A 12,413-nucleotide genomic window follows, 5' to 3' on the forward strand; every position below is an offset into this window, starting at 1 on the left:
TTTTAGGATAATTGCTAATAAAAAAAGATTGTTCCTTTCCTCTGAAAAAAAGTATATCTATATATATAGTTCCCCCCAACCAGGTAAACACAGTAGCTCTGTCAGCACTGTTGTTTGCACTGCCGTCGCCATGTTGAGAGCCGTGTAGAAGCCATCCCTCAATCATAGATTTGCTTTCTTGTAGAGAGAGCCTTTAAACGTACTACTAATTCCAACCTTAACTACAGGGCACTCCACTGATGACAAGTCTTGCATCCCATGAAAGACAGCATTGAGATGCATTGTGGGAATTGTAGAATCCACCTTTATTGAAGGTGGACCCGTACTTGAGACTAAATGTTTGAGAAAGTTCTGAGTGCTGCCAAAACGCAGATGTCGTACAGTACACTCAATACTGTGCGTGAATCACTTGAAGACGCCGCCTGAGGACTGGGGCTGCTCTGCTCTTCTGCTCTGCAGGCTGTGTAGACATTGTGTAAATGTCAGGATGTCTCGACCCATGCTGATTCGATTTCGACCTTTCTTTTTCTAATTTGTCTCTCTTAAGTCTTCATGGAAGCGCAATACTGAATTCTCGGAGTACCTCCTAAACCCAGGCTTTAAACTATAGGACCAACCAGCACTCTTTCCAATAAACAAAGAAAGACACACACACACACACACACACACACACACACACACACACACACACACACACACACACACACACACACACAAATTAGTTCACTCTGCCACTTAAATCACATCTAACAGTACAATCTGCTGGTAGAAAGGCTCACTCTCACATCATCTTTCTTTTCCACCAGAGAGAGGAAAAAGCAAGAGATTCAGAGACATGAGCTGGCTTCCCTCCCATCCACTGCTCACGCACAGGCCTTTCACTCATCCTCTGTGGGAGCTTGTGTGCACGTTGTGAGTCTCCGGCTCTGCATTTCGGTGTCTTTTTCTTTTTGTGAACTTCAGTCAGGGTGCAAGTGAGGTCACCTGAAGGGAATACAGCAGCAGCAGCAGCAGCAGCAGAGATGAGGCTGTCTGAGCATGAGCTGAGCGTCTGCTGGCAAGCTGCTTTGGAAAAGACAGCAGCTCTGAGCTCCCATCAATACCAGACACACAGACTGACGGAGAAGAAAGTGACAGGGTCAGCGGGAGGGAGGGGAGAGGCGGAAAAAAGAGGGTAAAAAAAAGGGGTTGCTTCGCTCAAAGAGCAGAGGAGCTCAGCCCACTTAGTTTCCATGGCGTGTCTCTTTAGGAGAAGAAACCTGCAATGTGGAAAGCCTCTGTGCAGTGTTTGTGTGTATATGAGGACACCTCCCACTCCTTCCTTCGCTATCAATTCAGTAACATTTCAACTGGGTTTCTCAGTGGAAGAGGCCATCTTACTGACATTAAGAAAAATCCATCTCTCACGTTGGAGCTGGCTACGGCATGGAACGGTCCCGCTGGACCTTAGTGGGTATGTGGGAGTTTCTGTGACACAGGGTCGATGCCTGGATGGCACGGTGCCCGCGGCGTGCCACCCCAGTTAGGAAGGATGGATGACGGATGGGTTCAATGAGGGGGAAGAGAAGATGGGGAAGGAGGGCAGTCAGTGTCCAGCTCACTACAGGATGACCTCTTTACACCAGTCGCCTGGCAACAGGGAGGCAACTGGAGCCCGGTCCGTGAGCGGAGGGTCGCTTGAGAATGTCACCGAAGAGGATAAACGGTGCAGAACTGCTCACAACTGATACAACACTGGTGACACACTGATTGAAAAATAAATACATATAGTACACAGGGTGGGCGACATATTGGAAGCTGCGGTGCTCACATTAACGTGAGTCCTGAGCTGCAAATGTGTCCAAGAACCGTCCCGTTCATTGAAAACAGGACGCAACAGATGGCTGTTAGAACTAAACAGGTTGAGAAGGCAGCTGGTAGCATGAGCAGGGATGGCTGACATGACAGTGTCACCCACAGAAACTAAAACTTTTAAAAAGTACACATAAATCCAATAAAAATAATGTCATGCATCACTATAAAGAATCGATTGGGACTTTATGACATTTAACAAATAGTAAAATGTATCAATGCTCCAAAAACCCACTTATTGGTGGAGGATTCCTATGATCTCTCTGTTAATGTAATAATACATTGTCTTTCACATTCATGTTCCATCAACATTTATGACACTTACTCTAATTAGTTAACCTTGAATGCATCTGTTATACGATGTAATTTATATGAAGACAAAAAAACTAATTAAGGCAGCTTTAAAGATCATTTGGATGTTTCAGGTTGAGGAGGTCCTGTCAAAACATGCAAATCAGGATGTCCAAAGTAAGTGAACCTTCCAGAATGCGTTGTGCCAGGGGCACGAAGACATAAGTGTGCAAGTCATATACAGATATGCAATGATGATTGCTGGGCAATGTTTGTTAGTGTATATTGTCCAATGTCAATTATCTACTTGATCATCATGTGACAAGGCTAGCTGATACAATGGTGTGTGTGTGTACTACCTAACTTCTTAACTACACTGGGGCCCTTTGTAACTACTTACACTGCGATGTGCCTTTTTTGTTTTCCTTTTTTCCTTCCTCTTTTAACAAGAGTAACAAAAAAACACGAACAAATACAGGTAGGTATAGGTTTCATGACACTGCGGTACATTTGTAAGTACCTGACTATCTGGTGGATGAAGTGGTCAGGGTCCTGAGCGGCGAACACGGTCAGCGTGGTCCCTGCGGGCACACCCTCCTCAAAGCGGATCATCTTGGGATTGACAGGGAAGACGGGTGGCTCGTTCACGTCCTGAACCGAAATGGTGACTCCCGCTGTAGACTGAAGCGAGGACTGGATGCCACTGGCCAGGTGGGCCTGGTTGGAAACCACCACGGTCAGCATGAAGGCACGATTCATCTCAAAATCCACCGCCTAGAGAAGAGCAGAGGAGGCGGGGACGGGGGGGAGCGAGAGAGATACCGAAAACAAAATGGGAAATGAGTGTGGCTGATTGCAAGATTAGTTCCAATTGTTTTCCAATTTGAGAAATGACATATAATTCAGTGAAAACAATGTGAGACCAAAGTACTCAACATCTGGCACTTTAGAGCAGGTGGAAACGCAAGATGCCTTGTTGAATAACAATGGAGATCCAAGCCAACTAGCAGATATCGGGATGTGTGTGGAAAAGCCGAACGCACGGCTTCATTTTTACCTTGACCACCGTCAGCATGCCCTCGTTGGTGATGGGGTTGGTGCGGATGGTGAAGTGTCCAGAGGGGTCTCCGCTCATGATGCGGTAGACGGCGTTCCAGTTGGGGCTGTGGGGCTGATCCCTGTCCACCACCGTCAGGTTAGTCACCACCACATTCACTTTGTTCTCCGGCACCTCCCCTGAAAACTACAGAGCAGGAGGGAGGGAGGGAGGGTAGGTGACAGCAGGCAGGATGGGAGGGATAACATTATGCTGATGTTTCTCCAGCAGTCAGCTAATGCATGCTAATAAGTTGATTTATTAAAATCTCAAAGTTGGTTTGTGTCATCATCCATCTTTTGGCGTTTTCCATAACTGTTATTATGAAAACAAACTGCTTTTAGGGTCATGCCAGTAATGCTCATTACATCGAGAGCGTAGAGCAAAACAAATGGGGCAGAAATTAGAAAGATGGGAGAGGACGACAGCAGACAGAAGGAGACGTATTTGTTTAAATGTGGATAATAGAGAATCATATCTCCCATTATGTTAATGCTGTCCCCTATTCCACACCATGTCTGCTCATATGAAACTCTTCTTTGAACTAATGGATTTGTTCAATTAAGTGTTTACCCATTTAATTTAGATGTTGTGCTTTCACCAAATCTATGTCTTAATAAGCAATTAGATAAGTACTGTAATTAAGGCAGCGGTAGGAATAATCTTTGACTAATGATCTTTATTATATTGCAATCTGAAACAATTCTCCTCTGAACTAACTCTGGAGGAAACTTGGTTACAGCTGCAGAGCCTGAAGAAGAAATCACTGCGCAAAAAGGATGCATGTCCTTCTCTATAGCGATGTATCAAGCTCCAGGGGGATGGGCACTCCAAGGTAGACACACACACACAGACACTTCCCCACTAAAAGCTCACATTGTCAGGCAATAATCCGCGTTTCCTCTTGTGAAGCGTTAACTTGTTTATGGGGTGTGTCTGCCAGATGCTGTTCACTTTAATGGCTTCATCATCGTGGGATTGAAGCGGCGTCCAAACCGCCCCATTCCTCTTTTTTCCTCCCTCCCTTCCTGCGTGCAAATACTCTTCTTCTCCTATCCCTTGCAGTACGACCACGCTGATAAGCACAGAAACAAATTAAATATGCACTCTCAGTCTCTTGTGTGTGGGCTCCTCCATTTCATTTCCACCCCGGGCTTTAGCAACAAACACCAGCACGAAGCTTCCAAGCTTGTTGGGCTGCGCTGTCAGACGGCCAAATGGAGTGCGCTCACTCAGAGGCATACGCAATGGTGCTGACTGTCGGGGAGGACTCTTCCAAAATGGCCACTCTCACTAAACGGCAATGTGGACCCATTGATAAGCCACCACAGACACAGAATTCCAGTTTCTGAAGGGTTTTGAAGTCACAAAGAAGGTGGAAAAGGAGCGGGGCGAATAAGATTCACTGGTAGGTAATCGGTAAACGTCAGCCTACTTTGGCAGTGAAGATTAAATTAAAATGATGCAAAATAAAAAAAGAACCGTTCAACTTTATTGTGAGTTGCTATGTCACAAAAGGTTTAGTCAGTATCACAGGTTCTAGCCCCTTAAGGCTTTGTATAAAAACTTTACGTGGTTTGCTTAAAGTTTTGTCGGCAGACCAAATAAGACCGTGGCTCCAAAAACCCTGAGTGCATTAAATTGAGCAAAGGTGCATTTTATTGCTTATGAATGAAATGTTTCATCTGTAAAAGGAATACATTGTTTTTTTTCTTCTTTCAAACATAGTTTAACTTTAAAGACCTTGGGGCAGTGGGTGAGGTAGGGACACTCAGATAGGCCTTCAGATGTTGACCCTGAGGGAGAACGTTACTGTTATAACTTCACCATTCAAAGCATCCACATTGACAAATTGTGCCATGGTATTTTTTTATGAGCCTTCAACATGCCAATGGACTGCAGATGTATGAAGGTCAGCACTACACGGAACCCATCTAAAGGGTCACTGATGCCGGATAATTTCTAATGATTGCAGTTCATGTTTGAAACTGTCTATGAACGCGACTCACCTTCAGACTTTGAAGTGGTACAGCGATACAGCCGGGGGAAATCAGTGTGGCTACAATGCTGTACAGAAACCCAACCGTTTAAGAAAATAAATCTGCATCAAGGTGCACTGCCCAGCAGGGGAAATCTACTGGCGTTTTACTGAAAACTGACTCAGCAAATGAAAGACAGCAGAGCCACAGCTCAAACTGACGAAAAGAGCTCTTCTTTTCCTTCATGGGGTATTGAGAACAACACCAAAGGGTAACGACAGCATTATATACCAATAAATGTCCCAAAAGAGACTCATACTAATATCAGACTGCCATCAGTCCACTTAAGACGCTGTTATGTCTCCACTATAGTGTAATAAAGATACAGCTACTGGCAACCGGCGTCTAGCAGCAGTCTCATTTTTCATGTTATACAGACACATCAAGCCGCTTTTCCTAGCAGTCTGCTCTTCTTTTAACACAAATCAAAGTCAAGGAGTTGGAAGCAGGCGAAAGTGGTGAATAATCTCTGGCACTCCAACTCTTTCAGCTATTTAGAAGCGGCATCTCTACAGGTGAATCACAAAAAGCACTCTATTCAGATAGATGTCTAAGTTCACGCTTTTCAACCCCACAAGTCTTCCAAGCCCCATCAGTGTTAGCTGACTGAAAAAAAACCCTGTGTACACTTTGGCTGATACACTTGATTAGATACTTTGATTAGATAGATTGAGTTAAGTACCAAGCTTTTTTTATTTATCACACAATGACAAACATAGCACTAACATTGCACATCCAGGCCCATGTGGTGAAATGAATAACATATTTGGCTTTTTTGTTGTTGTTTTTTTTTGTTTTAAATTAGACGCTATATATCAGCTCGGGTTACGCCCCCGCAAGCAATTTTACTTAATTAGCGCGCTTATGTTTTCTCCATGCCTCCCATAGAGAGCAATGAATTCTTCTCGCGTCTGTCATGCACAAATAATTACTGAACTGCTCCGAGTCTAGTTGTTTGTGTGGGAAGCAAAACAAAAAGTGGAGATTGACAAGCAGCGCAAATGGCATCTGGTGGGGAACAATTTCTGTCAGGATGTGCGGCTGTCTGTGGATGGTAAACTGAAGGACATGCAACGAGAACACGCTTTTATTCATTTCTACTCATTACCTTTGAGTCACACACCAAAATCAACTGCTCCTTTACGGACAAGCTCCGGGAAATCTACAGTCATTAGCTAAGGAGGGTTTTGGGGAAAGTAAAGTGAAGAGATGACAAAACATGTTTTCCCACCGTGTAAGAGCATACATCACCGTGTACTGCATATGTCAGGCACAATGTACAATTCTAATACATTTTTATACATTTTCTTGTGTCTGTTGAAGCACAGCAAGACCATTTTCTGGCTAGCGGGAGGACTCTGGTCCAGAGTCCCCCTGGTGACAAGCGGTGACAGAGCCAGCACCGCAGACGGGGGGGACGGAGCAGCTACTAGCAGAGCGGCAGCCTTGTTCCGTGAGCTCTAGCCCTGACAGCTGGGGAGCTCTTATCAGAGCATGCGGCTGGAACTGTATTGGCATGCACGCCGCCGACGGCTCCGCCGAGGAGACAGGGATCACAGTGTGTGACGCTGACACACTGCTCGCGCTGCCTCTGAGCTCGGTTGCAGACAGCATCTGTTTCTCTCTGGAATCTAAGAAATCCACGCGCTCACATGAGGAGCTGCTACAATCCTGTAGGCCTGTCAGGCGGTGGTCAGGAGAGTACAAGCTATAAATGAGGCGGAGGGCTTCCGCTTACTCATCACTAACCTCACCTATAGTAACCCTCACTCTCAAAATGTACAAATCCCCACCTCACCACACACACTGTCATGGAAAAGTGGGCCAGCATGTCTTCCTGTCAGACCAGTGTGGAGGTATCAGGGACCAGGGCCAGATGCCCGCGGACAAACGTGGCCACCAGAGGCCCCGCTGGCAGGAGAAACACAGAGAGCAAAGGAGCGAGGAGTGCAACCATCACCAAAACTGTTCTCGATTTCTCACTTTCATTCACAGAGGCTTTTTTCTGTCTCTCCATATGTTGTTCCTGCACAGCCTTTCTTCATCTGTCACTGTTGTTTCATATTCTTATTATAGCGGTCCGTATCCTATATCTTTGTCAGCTGTTGTATTTGCATTTCCTTCATCTCAATGCTCAATGCAGGGACCAGAGAGATGCCTGTTTGAACTGTTCTGCCCAAGAATAATACACCTGCATATGCTACTGTGTGTGTAGCATAATGGCTTTATGGGACATTGGGGTAGCATAAAGATTAAATGAGCCATTGTTCAAATGACCGTGTAACTGTTTGGTGGAGTCAGACCTCATATAGACATTACATTCCTTATCGATCCTCTTCTTTGTTCGACCTACAGGGCATTTCCGCATCACGTCATTCTATAATCTTACTTTCTGTTTTAGAGCAGAAGAGACATTTATTTTGCTAAAAGTATTAATCTTGATGCCAACATTTTGAGAGCTGTGAAGAGCTGCTGGCTGTAAAAGACCAGCGCTCAGTGTAAAAAAGCCCAAGATGATGATATGTTTGTAATTACTCTCAATGTTAGAAGGAGTGGACACAGGTCCGCACTGCATGTTTAACCGTTGGGTATTATACAATTGTAATACATTAAAGCAAGAACCAACAATTTGGTGATAGCTAGATAGTTGCCTAGGTTATAGCAAGCAAACAGATTAGGTTCAATTATCTCTCTCTCTCAACAAACTAATATATATATATAAATGATAACCCTTTTTTAGAGAAAATCACTACAAAAACACTGTTTTTGTAGTGATTTTCGACACTGTCGACACAAGCTTTACTATGTCGGCTTCGATCACCATGTTCACTGATATGTCTCGGTACTTTGGTAGTTTCTCATAGCGGAGCCATCTAGACCAAGAGACACTAAAAGTAGCTACACATGTCCCCATGTGTGATTTTAAGCCATTTTCCTATGCCCTCCTCCCGGTCCCTGATGGCTGATGAATGTAGTACTGTAAAACCATTCAAAAGGTGCAGGCTTGCTGTAGAATGTTCCCAAATATCATTCGTTGTTTACAATGCCACTGTAGTGCAGAGCTGACAGAAGATTGGGGTGGGGAGGGTGACTCAATCTTATTTTTCATTCTAACCCCTTGACATAAAAGAAAAACAACTGAAATATCCTCCTCAGATATCTTTAAATAATATGTTTAAAGCAAACAACAAGATGATGAAAATACTGCCACTCTTTAATGTTGAACAAGGAGCATGTTTTAACCAACATAAAAATGGTTATGATACCAAATAAGTGAACAAGGAAGAAACTGCTGATTTTGACGAGGAAAAGAAAAGTCTGGGACTCACCGTTCTGACTGTCAGTTCTGGGGGATTGTCGTTGATGTCGGTGATGCTGATGAGGGCCGTGGCTGTGTTGGATAAGCCAAAATTCAAGTTGCCCTCCATGTCAGTTGCCTGGACAATGATGGTATACTGTGACACTTTCTGTAAAAACAAGCAGAGAAAACACGCCGGGATTAATACGTCACATGCTGCAGCAAATAAATATTTTTGCCATGTGACAATGACATACGCCATATGGATTAATAACTGAATGCATGAATGAAAGGCAGCCATGCATACACATCGTCCCCTCATTATCCTCACTCACTGGAACACCAGAAAAACTGGAGTCTGTTAGAAACCTAATTTTCCTCAATAACAGATAGACATCACACACACACACACACACACACACGCACACACACACACACACACACACACACACACACACCTACACACACACACACACACACACACACACACAAAGTTGCAGGGAGGGATCACTGTGTTGGTAAAAGGCCTATCCATTATTGCCTAAAAGTCTTGGCTTTCCGCTGTGGGAACAGACCAGGATCATCACTCATTTTAATGGAGGTTCTGCCACTTTAAGATGCGCCACAGTGCTGCAGATAATACCAGAAGGTGAATGGGCCTTATTTAGTCCAGTTACAGTGAGGGGGAGTCACCCCAGAGTGTACTGCAACACCCACACTGCAATATTAAAGTGCCATGACAAGAAACACCATGAAACATTAGGCTTAGTTTAGACACAGCCACAAAACAAAGAGGCAGAGAGACACAGTGCATCCACATCCCAACATCGTGGCGCTGTCCATGGTGCTGAAAGTTCAGTCCGTCCCCAGTCTCACCACTGCAAAGAAGACCCTGTGTGCGTGTGTGTGTGTGTGTGTGTGTGTGTGTGTGTGTGTGTGTGTGTGTGTGTGTGAGAGAGAGAGAGTGTTTCCTACCCTCCCAGTATAAGCCTATGTGCTTTGTGGACGCTTCTCTTCCTATTAATCCATGTGGCTCCAACCTCCATTGTGTCAGAGCAAAGAGAGGGAGCGAGCGTAGACATCAAGGACAGGCCAGTGTGCGGCGCACAGGGCCGCTGCATTGTTGAGCCTCCACAATGCGTTGGATCGATGGTTTGAATGTTTGTTTGTTGTTCGGTCTAGTTACGCAATATTCACCCGGTGGGTCGCGCTTGCTAACGACTTGACAGCCAGTGGCACTGATGTAAAGGACTGCCTGAAGGAACCAGAACAAACCAAAGACAGAGGTCTCATAAAAATAGATGGGGGAGTTAATGCTTTACTTTTTCATTTCTTTCAGTCGTGGATTCCCCCCCCCCCCTCTCCCCTCTGGTTTATTCTGTTCTCTTTGTTAAGTCACATTCTGTGCTTCTTTTGATCTCTTGCTATCTTTCTGATTCCATCTTGGTTGCTCAGTGTTCTCCGCCTGTCTGTTCTCTATCTGTCTTTCCCTCTGCCAGTCTCTGTGTATCTCCATATCTCCTCTCTCACTCTCACTTATTTTTTGGTCGTGACGGATGGAGTTGATTGTTAGATCAGTCAAACCATTGAGGCCAGTTAAAACACCCAGCCGGAGCCATTTAGCATCTCTCCAAGTCATTATGAGCAACACAGACATGTTAATCTGCACCAAACCAGCCCTATTAATGAAAACTCAATACTGGCTGCCCTTTATTAGACTCGTAATGAAATATCAATACCATCTCCCCTCATAGAGCGCATCAGTAAATAGAGCCGCCGATGAATGTGACTCTCGGCACACTCGTTTATATCCCGTCACATACATCAATCCAGAGAAAAGCACCAGATGGCCATAGAAGGCTGTAGAAGACCGTAGAAGCTTTGGCTTTGATGGATGCCTTTTTCTTTGGTCAGGTGAGGAGAAGTGACTGGAGCTGAGCCAGCAGGTGGAGCTCTCACACAGTATGTGGATGTGGCTGATGTGCGCTGTCCTGCAGGGTTATATCACTCATCTGAGAGCAGTTGTGAGTTTATGGCCCTTCTAGTGCACACATACACATCCGCTGACGCTCCAGTGAGTGGGAACAGGTGGGACACTCTTACACCGGGTAACCACGTGCACGAGCACACACACAGAGCCAAGCACACTTTGCTGTCCAAACGTATCTGCCCGAACAAGCCAATAAAGGGCTCTCTAATGAGTCCTACAGAAGTGCTGAACAGAAAATCTCTCTGTTAGATCAGAGTCCAGCGCTGGCAGGAAATAAAGCCCCTTGTATCACGACCAACAGCAACAGCCTAGACTTCCCCCACAGGCCTTGAGCCTCACGGACTTAATCTGGGGAAGCTGAAAGCCGTGAGAGGCCACAGAAACACCTGTACACAGAGCTTCACCAACTATAAAACCCAATCCCCCTTTCCCCCCGCAGAGACCAAATGAGGTTGTGTTCCAACCAGGAGACTGAAGAAAGAAATAAGAAAACGGCTTCAGGCTATCAATGTTTGCTCTCCCAACTAGTCAAGCCAAGCAGCAGAGAGGACCGGTGGAAAAACCTGCTCATGGTTGGGAAGCAAATGGACTTGTTCTTTAGTGAGAAGAACATAGAACAAAGTTGGAGAAATAATGGTCTGGACATGTAAGGCGGTGTCAAACAAGAAAAAGGAGAAGGAGTAGTTTTCTGGCGAAACACGTACGGTGGTGAATTAATTATACCTGAGCTGAGTGTGCGTTTCCACTTGACGTGCCGTAAAGGACCACTCAGAGAGTACGAGACTCGCTCTTACTTGTGTCGTTTGAGGATTGAGTTCCGGCCTGCCAGGCTCCGAGTGGCCACAGTCATTAGCTTGTCACTTACAATCTGTCTCAAATGGCCCAGTGCTGGTGGAGACCAGCTCCCTTCCTTCTTCTGACTGCACTCCTTCTCTATCTCAGTATTATTAAACTGCATCTGATTTGAATTCAGTTCAGTTACACATACAAGTTGCTGTTGAAAAACTAAACACAATCTACACAAATATTTTTTCTAATTTCACTTCGGTCCCAAAAATATGCAGAACAGTCTCTTTTGTCGCCATCTTCATCATCCCCCTCTCTCTTCATCCCTCACAAGGATGTCTCTCAGGTTGAGTTGAGGACACAAACGGCTCAAAGCTGGTTTGAAGAAAACACAAGCCAGGGCCCTGTTCCCTAAAAGCTTTTCTCTGAATCCCATTGTGGACTCAGATACGTAGGTACTGTAAATCTGAGATATAAACTCACAATCCACTTGATTAGATACGCCTCCACATTTACACAAACAGCTCAGATTCACACTAGATAGATAAAGGCTGTGAGTCATACATGAATAAAGCTGCACGATCAAAACACGCAGACAGGGCAAGACATTTAGTTAATCATCCTTCTGAACGTGACAATATAACAGTGAGCAAATATTGTCACGATAAACATGCTTCTGGCAAACTTGCTGTCACAAACTGAAAGAAAGGGGGATGGTATGTAGGAGAGAAGACAGGGGAGCAGTAATCACCTGTAAATCTCTGATATATAAAAAAAAGAGTCTTCATCCACGCTAGTGGCTCTGTGAGACTCTATAGGCATCGTGGTGCTTTGAACATGCTATTAATGGCAATGCTAACATGCTGAAGCATGCTAACATTTGTTCATTAGAACTAAACACGAAAGGCTAATGGAAATGTTAGTAATTTGGCATTTGGTCATAAACCAAAGTAAATTGAAATTGAAATGGCATTGTTGGAGAAATGTCAGCGGATCAACAAAGTTATTACAATTAAGGGAAAACCATCCAATAGATGCTAAGAACCACAAATGCCAACCTCA

At 44.8% G+C, this 12,413-nt stretch overlaps 1 protein-coding gene across 1 annotated transcript in view; it reads right to left on the minus strand.

Annotated features, from left to right (window-relative positions):
• cdh4 (cadherin 4, type 1, R-cadherin (retinal)) overlaps positions 1–12,413 on the minus strand; it is a gene marked incomplete at its 3' end in the record, with an annotated part of 176,150 nt that overhangs the window by 9,593 nt on the left and 154,144 nt on the right. Inside the window, exons 9-11 of the mRNA XM_079218426.1 lie at positions 8,607–8,744; positions 3,200–3,385; positions 2,663–2,916 (exon numbers count right to left, since the gene is read on the minus strand). Of these exons, the coding sequence (XP_079074552.1) occupies positions 2,663–2,916; positions 3,200–3,385; positions 8,607–8,744 (578 nt within the window). The remainder of the gene's footprint in view (positions 1–2,662; positions 2,917–3,199; positions 3,386–8,606; positions 8,745–12,413) is intronic.

This window comes from Taurulus bubalis (genome assembly GCF_910589615.1).
Source record: "Taurulus bubalis genome assembly, chromosome: 5".
In the NCBI taxonomy this organism is placed as follows: Eukaryota; Metazoa; Chordata; class Actinopteri; order Perciformes; family Cottidae; genus Taurulus; species Taurulus bubalis.